This window comes from Trachemys scripta, chromosome 2 (assembly GCF_013100865.1).
Source record: "Trachemys scripta elegans isolate TJP31775 chromosome 2, CAS_Tse_1.0, whole genome shotgun sequence".
Classification (NCBI taxonomy): Eukaryota; Metazoa; Chordata; order Testudines; family Emydidae; genus Trachemys; species Trachemys scripta.
Genome location: NC_048299.1, coordinates 43,543,749 through 43,567,461, shown reverse-complemented (window position 1 = coordinate 43,567,461; position 23,713 = coordinate 43,543,749). Strand labels below are relative to the sequence as shown.

Sequence of the window (23,713 nt, the reverse complement as noted above, 5' to 3'; positions counted from 1 at the left end):
AATATTTATATCCCAAGGTACTTAAATTATGCTGAAAACACATAATATTGTTGATAAACAAACTGAATTATATAGTACCTCTACTGCCGTATCTGTACTTTCAGTTTGTGGCATTTTCTGCATGACATCTTTAGAGTTTCCCTGTGACTTTGAAGATATACTAAAATGTAAAAGAAAGATGGGAAAAAGATTAATATTGCAAGATATTCATTTCAGTTTCCCAATACCTCTAGCCAATTATATAAGAAAAAATTAAACTAGTGACAGAGGACACACATTTTACATGACACAAATTCTGTGGTACTCTTTTAATAGTATGCAAAGTGATGATTACTATTTATTATTTGTATTGCAGTAATGCCCAAATGCCCCAGTCAGTATCAGCCCCATTGAGAAAAATGTTGTGTAAACACAAAGCTAAACAGAGCCTCTGCCCAAAGACTTTACAGTCTAATTTGAAACAATAAATAAGTGAATGTGACGAACAAGAAGAGCAAAGGGGAGATGGAGGATAAAGGTAATGAAAATAAAAACTTAGTTATGCACATTAGTTACTACACAATTTGACAATTTAAGCTTAAACATAGAAGTTGGGATATTTGAAAGACCCTAAGCGACTTAGGAACACAAATCCTCTTGATCTCAGTGGGACCTATCGTTTTAAGTCATGTAGGCACTTTTTAAAATTCCACTCAAAATCAATAAAGTTTGGTGAAATGGGACCAGAAGCATCTCCAAACATTTTGCTACTCTAGGCAAACCTAAATATGTCATTCCCACCTCCATTCTATGTTTTCTATCCATGCTACTTAGTGACCAGGGAAGCAGGTCACAAAACTTACCAAATACATACAGTAATCACACTTAAAAAATTTCTACAAGTTTGAGAGATATTATCAGTCCTACCAGTATTCACCATTGCAAGTATAAGGACACTTTCACAAACTGAAAGACTCTTTCAAAACAAAAGATATTTTTAAAAGTGTAACTACTGTGTATATATTCAAAAGAATGAAATATTCCATCCAATATTAAGAAAATGTTAAGGTTACAAAATGAAGTCTGAAAAAATCTGGGTTAGCTCTGACCCCCATGTTTGTGGATTATGATAGTCTTTAATTACATGATCATATAAAACAGCAGTTCTCACGCTGTGGATCGGGACCTCAAAGTGGTCCCGACCCCGTTTTAATGGGGTTGGCAGGGCTGGCATTAGAGTTGCTAGAGCCCAGGGTCAAAGACAAAGTCCTGGGCAGCAGAGCTCAGGATTTGTCTTCAGCTCTGGGTGGAGGGACTCAGGTTACAGACCCCTTGCTCGGGGCAGTAGCCCTAGGGCTTCCGCTTTGGCCCTCCCCACCCAAGGTGGCAGGACTCAGGCAGGCTCAGGTTTCTGTCCCCCTTCCAGGGGTCATGTAGTAATTTTTGTTGTCAGAAGGGGGTCGTGTGCAATGGAACCGCTGACATACAATATTTTCCATGGGACTTCTTAGTAATTTAGGGAACAAGATGGACAGAGCACAGTGAATGAGGGAGCTATTTATTTGTTATCCACCTTGTTCAGTGTCCAGTCCCCTGCCTCATTCACTGTACATCATCCTACCCCATATCATCCACTACCCACTCCCACTCACTTTACAACCCTTCCTCTACAGAGTACTCTTCCATCACCCAGCCACATGTCCTTTTTCTCAACATCTACACTCCCTACCTTCAGTTATACAGACTCCCACCCTTACAGGCAGGTTGCCTTTTAAAGCCCCATTGAGACTAGCAGCCTCTGCCAAGCTCCGGTTGCTCCTATTGTTTATTCACCACCAACATACAATTAAGGGGAAGCCAATGGTCAAGGTTTGACTAGAAGGGTGCAGGCTAAGGAAGAGGAGGTGCTGAGATGCTGGAGAAACCAGATGGGGCCAGACACCAGTTGGAAGACTGGTCAAAATTTTTTTGCTGCCCTTTTAATTGTTACACCCTAGTCAGATGCATGTCCTGCTTGTATTATATGGGTGGCTTGTTAACAGACAAGTCAAGCATCTGAATGAATAAGGCAGGCAAGAAGTCTCTTGTTTCTTTCTACACTTAAATACCACAATGCTAGGCACCTTAGAGAGCTCTACATATTCTAACTGGGTTACGTTAAATCTCCCATTGTTGGCACCAAGTTGATACAAGGAAGCTCAAAGCTCTGGCTATCCGCTTCTTAAGAGAGATGTTACAAAAGGCCAAAGTTAGAACCAGGCTATAAAAATATTAAGATTTGTGGCTTTCACAAATCCTTCCTCTAATATTCCCTTTCTGCTATCACGAGACAAATGAGTGCCTTGCTAAAGAAGACATAATGTGTAGGGTGAATGAAATAAGACGTTAAACCTCTTTATTGCTAGGTTTATGATCTTTTGTCACATTTTCAATGTATACAAATTTTCAAGCTTACTTTTCCTCAACAGCATATTTTATGTAAAACCATGTCTTCAGTGAGATAACTTTGAAATAGCAAGGAATCCAAAATACCTGATAACTTTCTCAAAGTAGCAACAATTGATTATTTTAGCTACAAAAAGTTACTGATTATTTCTAGGACTCTAATTAAAAATTTTATTTTGGTTTCTTTATAAAGAAGTCAGGTAATGAACAAGTCCTATACTATAATGTATGGTGCTCCTCAATCTTAGGATTCACTGAGTTCATCAATAAATAGCTATTAAAGAAATTACTCTAATTTTTAAATAGTGTTACACAGCTTTTCCATTAATTATTTACCAAGATGTGACCTGTGACCTGGATATGCAACCTGGTGAAAAGATCCTACCTTCCCAGCAAGGAAGGAATTAATTCTTTGCTTAGCTCTTCCACAGATTACAAGTGGAGTAACAAAGTAAGGATGGGGACTGAAGACTCCCCAGAAAACTCTATAAAGCAGCTACCTGGTAATCATAGGTGAGACCTATAAGGAGGTGGAACTACACATTTGGTTCCCAGAAGATTTAAGTTATACCCAAGCAAGGGTATTTTTCCAATTAAATTCTAGGTTTATGTGAAAACCTTTGGTTTCCTTCTAACTTGCATAAGGCTCAAGAATACAGGGGTGAACGAACAGGACAGTATATCATCTAAAATGTTTATTCTAAAAAGAATGCATGCTCATGAGTATTTACTTATTGCTAAATATTTTCACTGCACAAAGAGTTAATTTGAATGAAACCAGCAGATTAACATGTATACAAAAAGAAGTCTAAAAAAGGGTCAAGTGGTAACACAAACTAAAAACTGTCAGGAAATTAATTATAAAGGCTGATAACTTGTCTGGGCCAGTACTGATATTGCAGTCTATAGATTTTAATGAAATCCACATTGAAAATACTTCAAATGTACCATTTTTACAATGCTGAAAATTGACCAGGCTAGCAGGCGTTCAACAATCTCAAATGCTCACTGGAAGTTCAGGCCTAGCTGTATGAGTATTCAGAAGGCATTTTGTTTGTTCTACAAAACAGACAGTAGCAGGGAGCTGTAAAAACTAAGGTACTGGTCCTGCAAACATTAAGCCTGTGTGTAAATCCATGTATGTTCAGGGCCTAGTGTTTCCAATAAAGTAAGCATATATGACTGAGTACACACAAGGAGCAGATCAACTGGGTACATAGATACCATTTTTACTTGCAGCTGACGAAGTGGGTATTCACCCACGAAAGCTTATGCTCCAATACGTCTGTTGGTCTATAAGGTGCCACAGGACTCTCTGTCCATTTTTACATAGTCACTTCTCAGGGTAGAAATGTATTTTAAGAAAGGGAAGGAAAGACATATAAAATCTAGAAAAGTGTAACAAAAAGAAAAAAATATGCTTTCTCCACTTTGCCAAAGCAGACATGCCTAGCTTGAATGGCCCCCGACTGAGATAGGATGTGCTTTTGTTCAGACTGGCAGGGTTCTGAAGAGCAGTGGGGAAAGAGAGTGGCTGTGCCTTTTCACTTCCCACAGCTACCTGGGAGGTTTGCCCCCACCTTTCCTATCCTACTTGGTAACAAGTACTGTACTAAATACACCAAATATTTAATAATTTATATATTGAGTAACATGAAGTAATGAGTAAAATTTGAAAATGTTCAAGGGTAACTATCAAATCGATTGCAATGGTATAACATACAATAATTTGCAATGATATATTAGAGAAATACTTGTAAAATAGCAAATTCAGTATCCAATAATTTCTGAGTTACTGGATACTGCTCTCTCACTTAGTTCATACTGGTTATACCATTTCTTTGTAAAATACCTGATTTTAAAAAAAAGTGATGAGTAAAAAATGTTCATACAATTTGATGATTTTTTTCATATTCTGATGTTGTTAATAAATTATAAAGCTTTGCACCAATTAGCTTTTTAAAAACACTAATGTTTACATATGGTGTTCAGTACAAAATGGTAAACACTATAGAAAAGGAGGATAAAGATCATGGGATACCTGAAATCTTTAGGGGATTCACTGACATCCTGAAGTCTATTCTGTAAATGAACGATCTCTGTAGTGTATCTCTCTTCAGTTTCTTTCAACTGCTGCTGGAAATAGGATCGGAGATGCTCAATTTCTTGAGCATGTTTTCCTTCAAGTTGTGTTTTAAGGTTCTCCATCTCCTCCCAACGAGATGCTCTAACCATAAGATCTGTAAGTGGGTAATTTGAAGGGAGAAAATCAGTTAACAATTATGTTAATACACATAAAAAGTCTGTTTGAAATAGTAAAACAATGACTAGCAATAACATCAAAGATCTCATAAAATGTTAATGAAGGTAATTATTTTTATTGTGATAGCAGAGCAATCCTATTTTCTATAAATAACAATCCTGCAAAACAACACATGCACTCTCTCTCTCTCTTATTAGAGGTAATATTAACAATCCCTTTAATTGTTGAAAACCAAAAAATATTACACAGTTCTAGAGCAGATCAGCTGAATTTCTAAACAAAATTCCAGAGTTTTATAAGATGACAGAATCCTCAGTACTTAAGGTGTTTAACCTTGTCTTATCCACTAGAAACAAATTTAGATTTAAAGCATTTTTATGGCTATAGACATTACAAATAATTGCGTATGTATCTCTTTACCAATAAGGTCCTGTGAAGGGGTCTGAAAGCCTTCTATTTTCATTTGCAGACAGCTGCTTTCCTCTTCTTTTCTATGCTCCAGTTCAACATATGATGTTTGTTGCTCTTCAGACTAGGAAAAGTACAGTAAAAACAAATGACAATAATTTAAATAATATTTAAACCAAGAATAGAAACTGTAACTGTCCTGAAAGCATAACACAAGTGCTAATACTTTACTTGCACCTAATCTACCATTTATATAAAATACATACACATACCCACATTATGCATATTTTGCAACCTTTTTCTAAACGTAACCGCTGAATATATCACATTTAACCTTTTAATATGTAGCAATGCAGGATACACTGTCTGTACTATTATCAGATTTTCTACTGATGGCACATCACTAAGAAAAATGATCATTTCATCAAAATCATCTTATATTTGTATGACAGAATACTGTGCTATTTACCCAAAGACTGTCTTAAGTTCTACAGTATCCAGTATATCAAGATACGGAGGGCAGGCACACTGCAAAGATGATTCATTTGGTCTTATGGTAATAGATGGAGTATTGCTGGTTACACATCTATTCAACCCATTTTGTTAACAGATCCACCAAGTGGAATTCATAGTGACTTTTATAAATGCTTCATGTCTCTCCCCCCTGCTTTTCAATAAAAGCGAAGTCGTGCATGCAAAAAAAACCTTAGAATGAGCTCAGAATGAGAATTTTTACTTTATATTGAAAGCTCATGCTCTGTTTACCTATAAAATATTAGCATATATAAGAAGCAGATAACAGGAATTCAAGTTAGTTTAAGGAAGAAGAAATACTTTACTACTGGTCAGATTACCCACAGACTATTCTTTTTACACTTATTTTTAAAAATATAGGACATCTCTCTTTGAGGTTATTTGAAGTTTTTCTCTCCTAGAATTTAAAAATCATTATTTAAGGCTACTGTTCATAGGCAACATTGTAGGAAACTTATTTTCAAAACATTTCGATTTTTTCCCATTTCTATTTAGATTTAGCTGGTTAATCTTATTTCATAATATGTTTTCCAACCTGTGTTCTAAATAGATCAGGCCAATGCACAGGATATTTGATGGGTCATTCTTTAAATAAGATTATCCATATAATTTTACCTTATGTAATTGCTCAATTTTATACATCTACCTGTGCCTCTGATCAAAACTGTAAACAGCAAACAGCAACACCCATAAAAAGTGACAACCTTCATAGTATAGTAGATTCCACTGAATAGCAACCCTATTAATGAAAACTTTCTGTTCATGGAAACATGGAACCAATACCATGGAATGACTATAATGTTAATTGGCCTGGACATTGGCAACAGGCATGCCGGCTAGTGACAATTTTTTTGTGGAAAGCCTTGGCCACAGGTACGTTTGTGGGGCAGCGAGGGACAGAAGAAATGGGACATGCAAAACCCAGGCCCCAGGGTAGGCTGCAGCAGGGAGTCGGGCTGCTGGTGGCACAAAAGCTGCAAAGTATCTGTGCTCCCCTGTGCTCTCCAGGAACCTGGAGGACTGGGCTCAACACATCCCAGAGCCCCTGCCTCCTGTGGAAAGCCCCGGCCACAGGCAGGTTTGCAAGGCTGTAGCCAGTGAAGGTAGCACTGGGACGTGCAGCTTGGAAAATGCAAGGAGAGGTACCTCGAGCCTCTGAGCTTCCTTCTCTGGCTGCAGCCTTGCAAAACTGCCTCTCTCTTATTGGCAACTGCAGGTTACTGCCCAATTTTGGCCATCTGCTGAGGGATTATTAGTAAGCGGGATCTATTGTATATACTAAAAATGGTTGAGCTAGAAATCATGACTGAACTATATTTATTTTCCTCAAATTTCTCAGAACCAGACTTGGTGAAATACTTGTTTTAGGAACCATATGCATGACATTAATTACAAATTAATTACAAATTTTAACAAAACTACTTTCCTCAGGAAGGACAGTTAGTACATAATTTCCAAGAAAATGTAAAAAATAGCACAAAACCTGACATTTTGTGGCTCCATATTAAGCAGCAGGACAAGATTAGAAATAGGGATATTTGAAGCCGAACCCAGCATCCACCTCCATCAGTACTACTTTGGTTTTGGTAGCTTTCTTGGTATGGACATATTAGAAGTTTACCAAGGAATAGCTGTACATGGCTGATGATTACGGGGGCAGCAAAAGCTTTGATGGTGAGATTAAAATTGCTAGTGATTGAAATAAACTGAATAGTCAGCAAGGCCACCTTAAGGGCCAAGCCAAAGAATAATTCAGGTGGCACTCGATCTTCAAGGAGGCTATGTCCCATTGGGATATGCCAAGATGATGATAAAAATATCTTGTAAAAGCATCTTGAAATATTATAAGAATGTTAGTGTAACTTTTTTCACCAAGAATACCAACTGAGTTTTATATGACATAAAACATCACATTTAAGAGGGATTTCCATTTAATTTTGAAAAGTTCATTTCCCCTTCTTAGACCCAGGTACATTACACAGTCATTAAATGGTCTTTATATAAGGCCTCAATTCTGCAAAAACCAGCACATGTGCTTAGAATCATAGAATATCAGGGTTGGAAGGGACCTCAGGAGGTCATCTAGTTCAACCCCCTGCTCAAAGCAGGACCAATTCCCAACTAAATCATCCCAGCCAGGGCTTTGTCAAGCCGGGCCTTAAAAACCTCCAAGGAAGGAGTTTCCACCACCTCCCTCGGTAACGCATTCCAGTGCTTCACCACCCTCCTAGTGAAATAGTGTTTCCTAATATCCAACCCAGACCTCCCCCACTGCAACTTGAGACCATTGCTCCTTGTTCTGTCATCTGCCACCACTGAGAACAGCCAAGCTCCATCCTCTTTGGAACCCCCCCCTCAGGTAGTTGAAAGCAGCTATCAAATCCCTCCTCATTCTTCTCTTCTGGAGACTAAACAATCCCAGTTTCCTCAGCCTCTCCTCATAAGTCATGTGCTCCAGACCCCTAATCATTTTTGTTGCCCTCCGCTGGACTCTTTCCAATTTTTCCACATCCTTCTTGTAGTGTGGGGCCCAAAACTGGACACAATACTACAGATGAGGCCTCACCAATGTCGAATAAAGGGGAACGATCACGTTCCTCAATCTGCTGGCAATGCCCCTACTTATACAGCCCAAAATGCCGTTAGCCTTCTTGGCAACAAGAGCACACTGTTGACTCATATCCAGCTTCTCGTCCACTGTGACCCCTAGGTCCTTTTCTGCAGAACTGCTACCTAGCCATTTGGTCCCTAGTCTGTAGCTGTGCATGGGATTCTTCCGTCCTAAGTGCAGGACTCTGCACTTGTCCTTGTTGAACCTCATCAGGTTTTTTTCGGCCCAATCCTCTAATTTGTCTAGGTCCCTCTGTATCCGATCCCTACCCTCTGGTGTATCTACCACGCCTCCCAGTTTAGTGTCATCTGCAAACTTGCTGAGAGTGCAGTCCACACCATCCTCCAGATCATTAATAAAGACATTAAACAAAACCGGCCCCAGGACCGACCCCTGGGGCACTCCGCTCGAAACCGGCTGCCAACTAGACATGGAGCCATTGATCACTACCCGTTGAGCCCGACGATCTAGCCAGCTTTCTATCCACCTTACAGTCCATTCATCCAACCCATACTTCTTTAACTTGGCGGCAAGAATACTGTGAGAGACCGTATCGAAAGCTTTGCTAAAGTCAAGGAATAACACATCCACTGCTTTCCCCTCATCCACAAAGCCAGTTATCTCATCATAGAAGGCAATTAGGTTAGTCAGGCACGACTTCCCCTTGGTGAATCCATGCTGACTGTTCCTGAACACTTTCCTCTCCTCCAAGTGTTTCATAATTGATTCCTTGAGGACCTGCTTCATGATTTTTCCAGGGACTGAGGTGAGGCTGACTGGCCTAAGATGGGCACTACATTAGCCTTTTTCCAGTCATCTGGGACCTCCCTCAATCGCCATGAGTTTTCAAAAATAATGGCTAAGGGCTTTGCAATCTCATCTGCCAAGTCCTTTAGCACCCTCGGATGCAGCGCATCCGGCCCCATGGACTTGTGCACATCCAGTTTTTCTAAATAGTCCCAAACCACTTCTTTCTCCACAGAGGGCTGGTCACCTTCTCCCCATACTGTGCTGCCCAGTGCAGCAGTCTGGGAGCTGACCTTGTTTGTGAAGACAGAGGCTTCATTTTATGCATGAAATAAATAGGCCAAGTGAAGTTTACATGCACAAATTTAAATATGGGTGTGTTTGCAGGATTGGGACTTAAAAAACAAGGAATAGATGGAATCCACAGCCAGCATCTGGTTCACATATCCACCTCATAATCGTATGGAATTGTAAATAGTCTACCTTTTTACAGTCCCTCATAAACTGTGTATGAAGTGCTATCAGCCTGTTGTATTCTTCCATTATCTTGCTCAGAAGAATTTGCATACTTTCTTGCAAGCCTAAATTACAAAGAGAGCTGGTGACATTTTCATCAAATTCAGTTACTGCATCGTTACACATTGTATTTGTAATTAATCAGCTTGTTCACAAATTCTTAACTGAAGAGGATTATTATCATTACCGTTATACTACTCCATTATTGTAAGTGAAAAGGGGCTGTACAAATTTTTATGCACTTAGTATGCATGTGTTTGTTTATAATTTATGGTAGGACTGCTTAGCTTCTCTTGTTGTATGAGCAGAAAAATCAATCTCCTCACATTATCTAACTGAAACTTCCACTACAATAAGCACAGCATAGGACAGCACTCACTTTTTTGAGGCATCTTGAATGCTGATTAATTGGTGATGTAAATAAGCAACTGAATCATATGCAGAAATAAAAGGGGTGTATAAAAATTGTTGAGCAGACATATTAATACTGACTTCAGATCAGTGATCTCCAAACTGTGGAGCACACCCCCTTAGGGGAGCATGGAGGAACGTCTGCGGCAGCGCAGTGGGTCCTGGGCCAGCCCCCACAGTGGGGCAGGGAGGGAGCGCCACCCTACCCCTCTCTGCCCTCAGCTCCCGCTCCGGCCCCATCCCCGGCCGCAGTTGTGGCCCCGGCTCTGCTTCCAGCTCAGCTACTGGCCCCTGCCCCCCTCTCTCAGCCACAGCTCTGTCCCTGGCCACTGGCCCAGCTGTGACTCCACTTCCAGCCCAGAGGGGTATGGACATATTCCATTACTGGCAACAGGGGGTGCGAGAGGAAAAGTTTGGGCACCACTGCCTTAGATTATTAATTATAAATACCAGTTTATTAATATAGTGTTGTCATCAATATCTAAAAGTTACTATATGTGTTACCTTGAGCTTGAATTCTGTGCGTTGGTAATTCTATGTCAGCTTCCTTTCTCTCAAAAGTAGGAACATGGAAAATGTCTTGTTCTCCAGGACTAACTTTGACAGGAGTTGAGTGTTGTTCACTCTGAACACTGCAGAGAAGCTATATGACAAAGAAACAAAAATATCAAAAATAAATAAATATAGTTCAGGCTACAGCAGATTATTTATGACTATATTGAAGACAACAGGCAGAGGAAACAAAGCAAGTTCAATATAATGCGGTTTCACCTATAACGCGGTAAGATTTTTTGGCTCCCGACAGTGTTATATCGGGGTAGAGGTGTACTCCCAAAAGAGAAAAAAAGACATGATCTCTGTTCAGAGGAGATAAACTAGATTAGACATTATGTAAGGAGGTGGTCACAGGACAGAAGGTAAGAGTAAGGAGAGGGGGAATACAACGGTAGTATCTATACAATTATGTGATTACTCTGCTAGAGCTAGCATACGGACTCAAAGTAAAGAAGGCAGGACTTTGGGGGGTTTTCTTATATTCAAAGTAAATATCTAGGTTGGACAGTTGCTTGTAAATTGCCCAGTTTTGGATGGCAGAAGATAATGTATGTACATCTTTGAATTTTTTTAATATCACAAGTTTGGTGATAAAGAGAACTGTGCTGACATAACAGACTTCTGAAAGGCATTTGACTTAGTCTGCGTGACATTCTGATAAAAAAATTATCACGGACAAAAATCGATGCAGCCTATATTAAATAGATTAAAAACTGCTTAACTGACAAATAACAGAAAAGTAACTGTAAATGGGGAAATCATGATCTTGGGTGTGTCTATAGTGGGGTCTTGCAGAAATCTGTTCTCAACCCAATGCTAGTCTAGTCAACATCTTTAGATATGATTTGAAAGGAAATACACATCATTCCTGGTAAAATTTGCAGATGACATAAAAATTGGTGAAATGGTAAATAATGCTGGGAATAGGTCAGTTACAGAGGTTGACCTGCATTTCTTGGTCGGGCGGGCTCATTTGAACAACATGTGTTTTAACATAGCCAAATACAAGGTCATACATTTAGGAACAAAGAATGTGGGTCATATTTCTAAGATGGGGGACTATATCCTAGAAAACAGTAACTCTGTAAAGGAGACAGGAGTCATGGTTGATAATCCTCTGAACAGTGCAATGCTCTAGCTACTATGCCTACAGTTTTTGGACATATAAGAAGTGGACTTCCAAGAAAGAGAAGGAAGGTGGTATTACCTAGGCATATAGCATTAGTAAGACCATTACTGGAATACTGTGCCCAGTTCTAGTTGTGAAAGTTACTAGTGACCCCCCTTAATCCGAGCAGTCGTTATGTCAGCTAGCGGCCATTAGGGGGAAGCAGACACCTTAAGGACACAGTAGCCTGAACTTTTCAACTGTTTTTCCTTCAAGGCCTTAAGGTAGTTGGAGCTGGTCCCAAGCCGGTTTTCACTGACCAGATAGGAAAAGCACGGGTCTGACCACCACCAATCAAGTGTTAACACTGCAAAGACCTTGGTCTGAATGTGTATAAAGGATCTGTAAAATGTGTGTAAGACAGAGTTTTTGTACTAAGGTGCAAAGATCTCCTTTCTTCTGCAGAATAAAGCAACTCTTCCTTATCCCTGTCTGGCTGTTATTGGCTCTCAGCTAGGTGGACCCGATATTTCGGTAACATAGTGTCCACACTTCAAAAAGAGTTTTGAAAAATTGGAAAGATTTCAGAAGAGTTACAAGAATGACCTGAATTATGTAAAACATGCCTTATAGTGAAAGACTAAAGAATCTCAATGTATTTAGGTTATGTAAGAGAATGTTAAGAGGTGATTTAGCAACTATATAGGGAAGAGATTTCTGATAATAGAAGACTCTTTAATCTAGCAGAAAAAAAGCAAAACTGTTAACCATTGGAACAATATACCAAGGGACAAGGTGGATGCTCCATCATGAAGTCTTCAGATCAAGACTAAAAGATATGCTATAACTCAAACAGAAGTTATGGTCTTGATGCAGAAATTACTGGGTAAAGTACTCTGGCCTGTGTTTTGCAGGAAGTCAGACTAGTTAATCATAATGGTCCCTTCTGGCATTAAAATGTATGAATCTATGATTTTTGGCCATTTGCAGAGGTTTACAGAAAGGCAGCAAGATTTCAGAAGCACTATATACAGAACATTGTGGGGAAAAATATAGGAGCTGAGGAAATACATGAAAGAAAAAAAAATGTTCTGATTTCTCAGTCTCAAAGTGAAGGATTACTGGGAGAGGAAAAAGCTCTGATAAAAGTTTGTTAGGGGTGGTCAGAAGAACTAAGAAGAAATAATTATATTAATATATAAACAGTTCTTGATTTTCAAAATTCCTATGTAAAAAAGTGTTTCTTTGATAAAGTCTTACCTGTGTGAGCCTAAAGCATTCCTCAGACACTGCCTTGCTTAGCTTTTCTATAAGCATCACTGTAGATTTGCCTTCATCATCTATTAATACAGATTATTATTATTATTAACTTATTTATTGTAGCATGCATTAGATGTCACACACTTTTCAAACAGACAAGAAGGTTCACAATGTGGACAGACAGACAAAAAGACAGAAATTGGGGGAATGGGAAAGGAGATGTTGCTTACCTTGTAGAATAACTGCAGTTCTTCTAGATATTTGATCTTAGGTGGTTCACTTCAGGTGTGCATGGGCCCCATGAGCCCATGATGGAAGACTTTTGGTAGCGGTTCCTGTTTGGTCCACACATGCGCCCTAGCTAACCTCGTGCCCCTTACTAAGGGCAGCGTCAGATGAACTACCCTCAGTTCCTTCTGTATTACAAAGTCTAATGGAAACAAGACTCCAAAAAAGAAGGGAAGGGGGGCAGGTAGCGTAGCACCGACAAGACTAAAATCTCGAAGGACTCTAATTACTGTACAAGTATCCTCTCCTTCTTTGAGTAATTTCCCGATGGGGTGCGCCACTTCAAGTGACTCCTGAGCTGCATTCCTTAAAGGAGATGGGCACTGAGGAACCCAGTCTGAGGCTGTTGTAGAACTGCAGTACCAAAGGCAGTATCCGCCCTAGAGGCATGTATTAGGGTACAGTTTAGAGAAAGTGAGCACCGAAGACCATGTGGCAGCTTTGCAGATTTCTGCAATGCGTATTGTTAGGAGTAAGGCAATGGAAGTAGATTGCAATTTGGTGGAATGGGCATAGGAGGGAGCTGAACCTTAGCAGCCTCTTAACAAGCAAGTGTCCAGCTGAAAACCCACTTGAATAGTCTCTGGGTCAAAACGGGAGCTTCTTTAATTCTGTCCACATAAGAGACAAATCATCTTGGGGAGACTCTAAAGTAGCGGTTTTCAAACTATTGGGCACACCTCCCTTGAGTGGGATGCGAGATGTGTACCTTTAAAAAAAAAAAAATAGTTCTGGCTGTCAGCCCCAGGTGGCTGGGGCTTGTGCAGAAGAAGAGACAGGACTTCTTGCCACTGCAGATGTTTGTGAAATTTCTCTGAAAAAGGACAGGGAAGGAGCAGATGCATAGACATGAGCCCAATGTTATTACCACCAATACCATCTGTCGCAAGTAATCTGCTCCCATGAGGTACAAAAATAGGAGTGATCATCTCCAAAAGGAGGGGGGTGGTTGGGAGGCAGGATGATGCAACTGTAAATCCAGATAATGGGATTGTTCATGGCCCTCGATGAAGATACAGTATCAGAATGAATCCTTGGTTGACAAAGACGACTGTGCTGCGACAGTCATAATAGCTGATGTTTTTCCCTTCTGGAACCAAAGTTTTTCCTGGAAGGTTCTGAAGGTCTATGGTAAGCTGGAAAATGAGATCTTTGATCTGTCTGTGACCTGCTGAATCTCCTTTTATCTGCAAGTGTATAAATCCTTAGTGAGTGGAGAGTATCTCTTAAATTCTTTAGGGAATGCAAGGACTTATCCATGGATTCACTGGATAGCCTAGAGGTTCCTGATGATAATAGCCAAGATGCATGTCACATGATAACTGCTGTAGAGATGGAGTGGGCTGCTGTTAACAGCCACAACAAGTGAAGCCTGAAAAGAAGTTCTTGCCAGGAGCTGACCTTCAGCAATGGTGGCCTGAATTGCTCTTAGTGTTCCTAAGGCAAATATTCAATAAAGTAATCAAACTTTGAATGATTTATGTGGTTGTATTTTGCAACAAGCAACTGGTAGTTGGCAATCCTGAATTGCTGGGGGTAGATGAGTAACACTTACAGCCCAAGAGGTCCAACAGTTTTTGTTCCTTGTCATGCAGGATGGTTTTGCCATGGTGTGGCCTATTATGCTCGTTCACTGCATCCACCACAAAGGAGATGGGTACCATGTGTGTGAACAGAAATTCTGAGCCACTAACGGGGACATAATTCTTTTTATCTATCCTCTTACAAGTTGGAGGTATTGTGGCCAGGCTTTGCCAAATCATCTTGGCCAGTTGAAGTGAAGTCTTATTTATGGGCACAGCTACCTGGATGGAGAAAGCAGTGTGTAGGATGTCCAAGAGTCTATGCTGGATCTCCTGTAGCCCTTCTGAGGGGATTTGAAGAGTGTCAGCGTGAGGTCTTGAAACTGATTAGAGTCATTCACATGTGATCGGAGGCAGGGGGACGTGACTGCCTCGTCAGGAGAGGAGGAAGAGATATTTATTTGACCATCAGCAATTTTCTCATGCTTCTCAAAGGATTCTTCCTGCAGTAGAGAATGAGGTAAAGGAATGGGAGGGACAGGAATTGGTTACTTTTGATTTTCAGCATGGGGGTAGCTGGATGCTCTGGAAAAGTGCTGTTGAAAAGCAGCCATGGATTCCAGTATGGTCACTGAGGGAGGCAAGAAAGAAAGGCAAAAGATACCCAAGATAGGTCATACCAAGAAATACGTGAGATACTCGAGCCTGTTTGTGTCTTGGGATCTCCTCCGAATAGACTTCAGGGGAGGTTGGTCTAGGTTGGTAGTCAAATAAGCCTTGGACAGAGATACGAGAGTCAAAGCTGCTTTCATTCCCATAATGAATAGGGAATACAGACAATAGTGCAACTGCAGGTTGTCCATCCATTCCAGTGGGTACCAGGGAACCAGTCGGTACCAGAGAGGAGTGAAGTACTGTGGTAGGTGAGACTGTAGTACCCAGAGTCTTCTCGGGTCTGTAAGCAAGGGGGATTCAGGTTCATTGGATACAAACAGGTCCCTAGAAAAGCTATATTCCTGCAGTACTGGGTGAATCTGTGTGGAAACCTGGCAGGGCTTGCTAATAGAATATAGTGGTACTGAGGATGATGCAGGGTGCAAGGATAACAGTTGACCAGATTGTATTGTCGATAGGATATGGTACACAGTGAGGAAGAAGTGGAGGCATTACTGTCTTCCTAGCTGTAGAATCTTTAGAGAACCTAGCATCTTGACTGTGCTTGGATGGTACTGGGGCAGGCTTTAGCACTGATCAATGGGTACTGAAGGGCTTAGAAATACCCAAAGCCTTCCACATGGAGGGACCTTTGGTACCAGGAATGCTTGGAGCCTTGGCAGTACCCTTGCTTGGGACAAAAGGTCTCTTGTCCTGACACGACAGGGCTCTTAGCACCAACTTATTTTTGAGATTTAGAGCTCCTCTTGCTAGAGGACTTGGTAGATGACTTGGTGCTTTCTCCCGCCAGTTTCTCCTGTGAAGGTCTTATGGGTCATCAAACTGCAGAGGTCAACTATGGTCACTGGAAGACTGCTGTACCAGGGCAGGTGGTATCCAGCCCTGGGTCTGATGCAGGTCAGAGGAAGTGCTCCATCATGAGGAACCTCAGCTTTATTTCCCTGTTCTCTCTATATTTACTTTTGAACCCTGAGCAAATCTCATATGTAGAAGGAATGTGAGTGTCTAGAGCAAGGGTAGGCAACCTATGGCACATGTGCCAAAGGCGGCACGCAAACTGATTTTCAGTGGCACTCACACTGCCTGGGTCCTGGCTACTGGTTGGGGGGCTCTGCATTTTAATTTAATTTTAAATGAAGCTTCTTAAACATTCTGGGAAGGGTCCCAACAAGTGACACAATGTTTAAATCCAAAGGAACCAGGCATAACCTGAGGATTTAAGATTCCCTCAAAGAAGGAGAACCTCTGAGGAGAGAAACCCTTGAGGAGAGGTAAGTGAAAGGTATCAAAAATAAAACACTGAACTAAACTAGTAAAACTAAATACTATGTTAAAACTAAACTAAACTAAACTATTCCAAAGGGTAAGTTAGATAGAAGTAGCTTCACTAGACACTTTGTCTCAGGCCAATGCGGTTGAGAAGGAACTGAGGGCAGTTCATCAACAATGCCCTATATATCCTTGGTACAGGGCATGAGGATAGCAAGTGTGGATGTGTGAACTGAACAGGCACTGCTACCAAAAGTCTCCAAAGGTGCATGGGGCACATGGTTACCTGAAGAAGCTCACCCATAGGGACATTACTCAAAGAAGAGCATATACTTTTTTCTTAAGATACATGTCAAATAGATTTAGTCAGCATGACAAAAATGGGTCCTTAAGAGGGACTTAAATATGGCGTGGTATATCAATAAGTTCAGGAAGTTGATACTATAGAGGGGGAAACATATCAGAAGGCACAGAAGTGATTGACAAATGAGCAGTCAATGGAGGAGCCATGGAGGGGATAGCAACATGAAGTGAGACACACTCAGATAAGAAGGGAGGGGCAGAGTTATGCAGAGCTTTGAAGGTGGTGATAAACAAGCTTGAATAGTGGATAAGGAGCCAGTGGAGGGATTCAAGGAGGGGAATGACATAATCAAGACAAAAGGACAAAGAAGTAATTATGTTACTACATTTAACTAGTATGATTTCAATACGGAATACAAAAACATTTTTTTAATGTAACCCTCTAAAATGATTGCCCTAACAAAAATAGCAAAAAATAAATTTGAATACAATCATCTATTAATAAATCTAATCATAATAAAAGTGATAGCTTACATAAGATTTTTCAAAATTATGTTGAATAATACACACTGTGTACTACATAATGGGCTTCTTGTAACTTTACAATAATTTGAGTTAAAACATTTAAATATAAAAAAGGAAATATTGGATAGAAGAAACTATTTTGTTAGACAACTGAAGAAAATTTTTTCTCCAACTTTTCTGGTCACATGCTCTCTTTTAAAGAAATATTTTTTCACAGAGAATTTCTCTCCTATCATTTTCAACAAAATACCTGCTTGTTGACCTTTCAAGGTCTGGAGCTCCAGTTGATGCATTTTCTTAAGCTCATTCATCTCTTGTGTATGACTGCAGATGAGCTCCTCTTTAAGGCTGCAGAGTGCATTCTCTTTTTCAGCTTTCAAGTACTCACGGACCTGGTCTACATGAGCTGAATAAACCAGAGAGAGACAAATACGCTGGGCCTCCATCTGTAGCCGTAAATCAGCCTTTGAATGGAAATACATATATTGCAAAGGTTAAAAATAAGGAAGCAAGAAAGTCCAAATTTTCTGTATTTCATTACAGTTGCTAATTTCATACAATAATAATTTTAAACATGTCCACCTGACACCTAAACATAATATTAACATTTAAACATTTGTTAACTATTATCTAGTTTTTATTTGCAGTCATAAACCAAATCTGTACAATTAAGAGATTTCCTAAGTTCAAAATATATCTGCACATTCTTGCTCTAGTGATTCAGTAATGTAAAACATACTTACAAACCATATTTCCCTACGATGGCTGCATGACAGTTTTCAAGAAAATTTTCAGGGGAATGACAAGTCAGTTATGTAGTCTGGAGAGAAGCTTGACTTGGAGTAGAAACACAGTCCCAAATTTATTCAGTGAGTGGATTAAAGGGCTGAGTTCTTAGTTTAAAAGCTCAGCTGACCCTTCACAAAGGAAGTGAATACTAGATCATGCTGTGTGCTTGACTGGAAAGGCAAGAAATAGCATCAAATCTCAAGCCAGTGAGATAGACAGGGACCTGTTTATCATTTACATATCAAATTATATTTTGTAAATGTTGATATTTTGGTAATTTTTCTTGTTATTTCAAACTTTGTTTTATTTTTCTTCTCTATTTTTCTACATTAGCACACAGTGCACTGAATTTAGCAATGGACTCTATGGCCCAGATCTTTGGCTAAGGCTAAGAAGCATACATCATAACTGAGGAAGGACAAGTGAAAAGTTAGCCTGATATCCACTTTGGTAACACTAGTCATGTGGACTCTTAACAGTAAACTGTTTTAAAACTGTCAAGAAATACATACGATCACCTAAAAAAACCTGGTCAAGGACAAAGTCTAAGGTATTGGTGCCTATGAAAAACCTAACTTTTGCTACAATATTTATTGAATCACTGCGTGTAGATTTAAGGCCAGATTTTTGATGCCTATCTCTGTTTAAATATACCTCTACCTCAATATAACGCTGTCCTCGGGAGCCAAAAAACCTTACCGAGTTATAGGTGAAACCGCGTTATATTGAACTTGCTTTGATCCACCGGAGTGCGCAGCCCCATCCCCCCGGAGCACCGCTTTACCGCGTTATATCCGAATTTGTGTTATATCGGGTCGCATTATATCGAGGTAGCGGTGTATTAGTAAAATATCTAACTATCTGTTTGCACCCACAAGCAAGTAGAGATAATACTATTTGTATCTGTACCTGCAATTCAGCATGGATACAAAAATGCAGGCATAATTGCACCTCCAAAAACGGAGGTTAGGTGGAGGCCCAACTGGCTTTTAAGATCTTCTGATATTAAAATATAATATTAAATATAAAAATATATTCACCTTCCATTTCTCCACTTCCTATCCAGAAAAATTAAATTGAGAGAACATTAATGTAGTGGCAGTGGGTTGCTAAAGGGTCTACATTTTGTTTTGCAAGTTTAATCAAACATAATTAGTGAAAAGTATAGTGAATTGTCTGCATTCCTTCCTATTTTTTGTCTGAGTGGGTATACTGAAGAGCTGGAGAACTAAAAAAAGGTACAAGTGTCTTGGAAAAAATAATCAACTCTTTCCTGACCTCGCCAACAAAAATCTAGAATCATTAAAACTTTTACTTTCTTTGAGTAAGATAGGATGTTACAACTGTATTGAAGTCAAAATGCAATAATTAGGTTTTGCTTCATAATATTTTAACTGATGGCAAAGAATTTACCAAACTGAAAGTTTAATTTTAGTTTAATATTTTTGCTGCTTTCACTAAATTTAATATTTTTTTTTGATCTATTCATACATCCATTAAAAAGGAACCCCTTCACACAATCCTTGAGAATTCTTAAACATACAGCTATGAAACAGATCACTCCTATGACCCCCCCTTTAACCACTAATCAACATATCCACAACAAACAAAAGCCCAGAAGCAAAAGGCATATTTAAGATAAACATTAACTTTCATTATTTTGCACAGATGTACTCCTGATAACTTTCTTTACCATACAGATTTCTATAAACATACCTGTTCAGATTTTAATATATCCAGTTGCTGTTGAAGCTGATCATTTTCATGCTGTGTAATGACCAGTAGTGATGTTTCTTCTGCTAGTCTGTCAGTCATCTGGTGCAGATGATCCAACAATGATTGCTGCTCTGGATTCAACATTTGCTGAATTTCCTTCTCTGTTACATGATGATCTGAATCTTTACATAAACTCAGATTATCTTCTCTTCCTTTTATTTCCTCACCAAGTTCATTGCTGGGATCAAATATTAGATTTCTAGTTTCAGACACTGGGATAGCATCTGCTTGAGCTTTTTCTTTAGAGTATTTTGTCTTCTGTTCAAAAATGTTAACATTTTCAGTCTGATTGTGGCTAATTATGACTTCAAGTTCTTTACATCTTGCTAAAACTTGTTCTTTCTCTTGTTTTAAAGATTTAACTTCTTCACTTAATTGACAAATTTCACTATGTTTTAACTTTAATTGTTCAGAAAGATCAGAAAGTCTCAAGGACAGTTCCACTTTTTCACGCTGGGCTACCTCAAGCTTTTCCATAAGTTCTGTAGTGTCTTTCTCAACAACTTCTCCAACTTCAAAAGTTTCTGCTCTGCATATTTTGTCTTCTTTAGAGCCTTCAAAGACTGAACTTTTTGTTTTCAATACAACCAATTCATAGCTTTGTAAATGCTGAAGCTCTTCAGTCAGAACCTTAAGCTTGGTTTTATATTCAGCTTCCTCTTTGTTTTTGCTCTCTTCTAAATCAGCTTTTATTTTTAGAAGACAAGCATATTCTTCCTGCAGCTCTTGATAACTAGCTTCAAAATTTTTCTCAGCAAATGAAAAAGTATTCTTTTGCCTCTCAATTTCTGTTTTGAGTTCAATGTCTTGTTTTATAAGCTGCTCATTTTCAGCCATTAGCTTTTCTATTCTTTTTTGCATGTCAAGGTCTTCTGACTTAGAATTAACACCGTCTGTGAAAATCAAATTTTCTTCTGAACTTACCAAAATATGTTTTAATTTCTCCTCTAAAGCTCTATTTTCATCTTTAAGAAGGTTATTTTGTGTCTCAAGCTCTGTACATTTTTCTTGAAGGCTAACTTCTTTCTCTTTCATTTGTTTCTCCAACAATTCAGTTTTAAGTTGCAACTCTTGAACTTCTTGTTCAAGTGTACCCTTTTCTTTTTCTTCTTGCCTAAGAATATCAATCTCCTTTTGGAGTTCCTGTATTTGAAGAGTCATTTCTTCCGATTTAGAATTTACAACAGACTGCTGCAAATCTTTCAGCTCTGAAATCTCCAATAACAGCTGACTTTGCTTTGTTATTAAGTTGTCCTTTTCAAACTGCATGGCTTCTATCTTTTGACTCATTTCATTTTGTGCTTCTTCTAATTCCTGTTTATAGTGTGTGGCCAAGTTATCTTTAAGAATTTCAATGCTTATTCTGTGCTCTTGTTGTAAGTCTTCTCTAAGTTTGGACAGTTCTTCTTCATGACTAAACAGAAGCTGTGTCCTCAGTCTCTCTAATTCAGCTTCTTGAGATTCAGCCATTCTGTCCAAAACTTCATCCTTCTCTCTTTCTAGCATTTCAAGTTTTATTTTATAATTTGTGACTTCTGCCTCATGTTTTAATTCTAACTCTTTCCTGAGCTCAGATGCAGAAGCAAGCTGAGCTTTCAGATCTTCAATCATAACCTGGTATTTATCGGCTTCATTTAATCTGCATTCTTTGTCCATTATGGTTTGCTTGGCTCTCTGAATCTGCTCTCTTGAAAAGGTCAATTCTTGAAAAAGATCTTCAATTTGTGTTTGTTGAAGAGACTTTTCTGCTGAAATTTCTTCCAGTTGTTTTGACAAATCTTGCTTTATTTTTTCCTTCTGATAATTAGCATCTTGCAATTTCATATTCAATTCATTAATTGCAATATTCATTAAATGTACTTGATCTTCATTAATATTATCACTTGAACATGGATTTAAAGTTTTCTCCAGCTCTATTTTTTGTTGGGCAAGAAGTTCTTCAATTTCTAATGCATGTTGCTTAATTAACTCTTGCTTCATTTGTACAATCTGCTGCCCGTACATCTCATCTAATTCTGCCTGAAGTTCTGCCAGTCTCCTTTGTGTTTCTAATTCCATTCTTTGTACAATGTCAGTTTCAAATTGGCTGTCTTTATGGCATCGCTTCTGTAATTCTTCCACAGTACCCATTAACTGTTTTATTTCATCAGAACATTGTCTTTCTTTTTGTTTGCAGTTAGCCAGTTGTAGTTTCACATTATTTGCCTCTTGATTCTTTTGTACAATCTGTTCTTTTAATTCCTCAAGTGATTTATTGGCATCTGATAATTTTTCCTTCAACTGAAATGCATTTTTTTCTTCTTCTATTATTTTTGCTTTCAGCTCTCCAATTAGTGCTTCTTTTTCTTGTAGTTTTTTATTAGAATCTTCTCTTTCATTTTTGTGTTTCTCCTTTAAAAAGCAAAAATATGCCATATTTTAACTTTTGACATCTCAATATTTGAATGTTTTTAACCTTTGAATATTATACTTACAATTTCTTCTTTAAAACATCATGTTACACTGTAAGCATTTCTAAAATTAGATCTAAACCATTTGCTACTCAATTTCAATAATTTTCTCTGCATTGGGAATAAATTATGGTTCAAGATCACTTTATTTTTTCCAGTGCTGCACTTGCATTTCAAAAATGTTTGGCTTAGTTAGTTGAAAGCAATTCTTATAGAATTAGTTTCCTATACAAACTACTTTTCTTCAGAAATTAGAAGTTATAAAGAGAAATATACACAAGAACAACATTTACAATGTGGGGGAACGTTTGACTTTGAGAACCACCATTAGGGGCTGATTCACCAAACACTGAAGTCAATGGAAGGTTTTTTCATTGATTTTAGTGGGCATCGTATCAGTATGCACCAAGGGTCCATTAATTTTCATACTGTATACACTATGTCATTTGAAAACACCACTGAATACAAGTAGATATATCAATAGGCCCAAATATGCACTCTTTTAGTGGATGTATTTCAAATATCTGTAGAACAGTCAAGAGGTTTTGGCTGGTGCTTCTTTAAAGGGCATTCAATTTTGTGGAGTGATTTGAGATGTCTTCCATGAAGGACACTAAATAAACACAAAAGATATATCATAAAGCATAAAAATACATCTTGTTTAAGACAAGAGAGTTATTCAAACAACTGTTTTTATATTTTCTTTCAAAGTTACTGGCATTTAACATAAGCATTCTAATTCCAGTTCTACCTTTCTCATTCACTTGTTATAAGTATTTCTGCTGTAATTATAAGTTTATTTGGACATTTTCTTCTAGAGTCTAAAATCAAGACCCAAGCAATTCAGCTAATACTTACTTCTAAACTATGCATACAATATACATTTAATATAATAAACGTAACAGTCTTTGTCTTAAAGAGACAAGAAGTTACCTTTATAAAATAAATATAGGAAGCCAATATTGTCACCGCCTCTAATGATGAGTTGCACACACATATTTGGTGTTATCTTTATAATTAACTTCAAATGAACTGTAATTAGGAAAACAATATCAAGTCAAGTTTCAGAGTGGTAGCCATGTTAGTCTGTATCAGCAAAAAGAACGAGGAGTACTTGTGGCACCTTATAGACTAACAAATTTATTTGAACATAAGCTTTTGTGGGCTAAAACCCACTTCATCGGATGCAGATGCAGTACAGCAAAGTAAGTATAGCAGATGCAGCTGATGAAGTGGGTTTTAGCTCACAAAAGCTTATGCTCAAATAAATTTGTTAGT

General features: G+C 38.6%; 1 protein-coding gene across 7 annotated transcripts in view; it reads right to left on the bottom strand.

The window, feature by feature from the left end:
* The window catches only part of AKAP9 (A-kinase anchoring protein 9), a 213,544-nt gene that overhangs the window by 98,431 nt on the left and 91,400 nt on the right, over positions 1–23,713 (bottom strand). For all 7 annotated transcript variants that reach the window (XM_034760411.1, XM_034760413.1, XM_034760412.1 and 4 more), the window contains 8 exons: positions 19,926–22,376; positions 17,671–17,884; positions 12,838–12,917; positions 10,419–10,557; positions 9,471–9,568; positions 5,108–5,219; positions 4,466–4,664; positions 79–160 (listed from right to left, as the gene is read on the bottom strand). In XM_034760411.1, the coding sequence (XP_034616302.1) occupies positions 79–160; positions 4,466–4,664; positions 5,108–5,219; positions 9,471–9,568; positions 10,419–10,557; positions 12,838–12,917; positions 17,671–17,884; positions 19,926–22,376 (3,375 nt within the window). The remainder of the gene's footprint in view (positions 1–78; positions 161–4,465; positions 4,665–5,107; positions 5,220–9,470; positions 9,569–10,418; positions 10,558–12,837; positions 12,918–17,670; positions 17,885–19,925; positions 22,377–23,713) is intronic.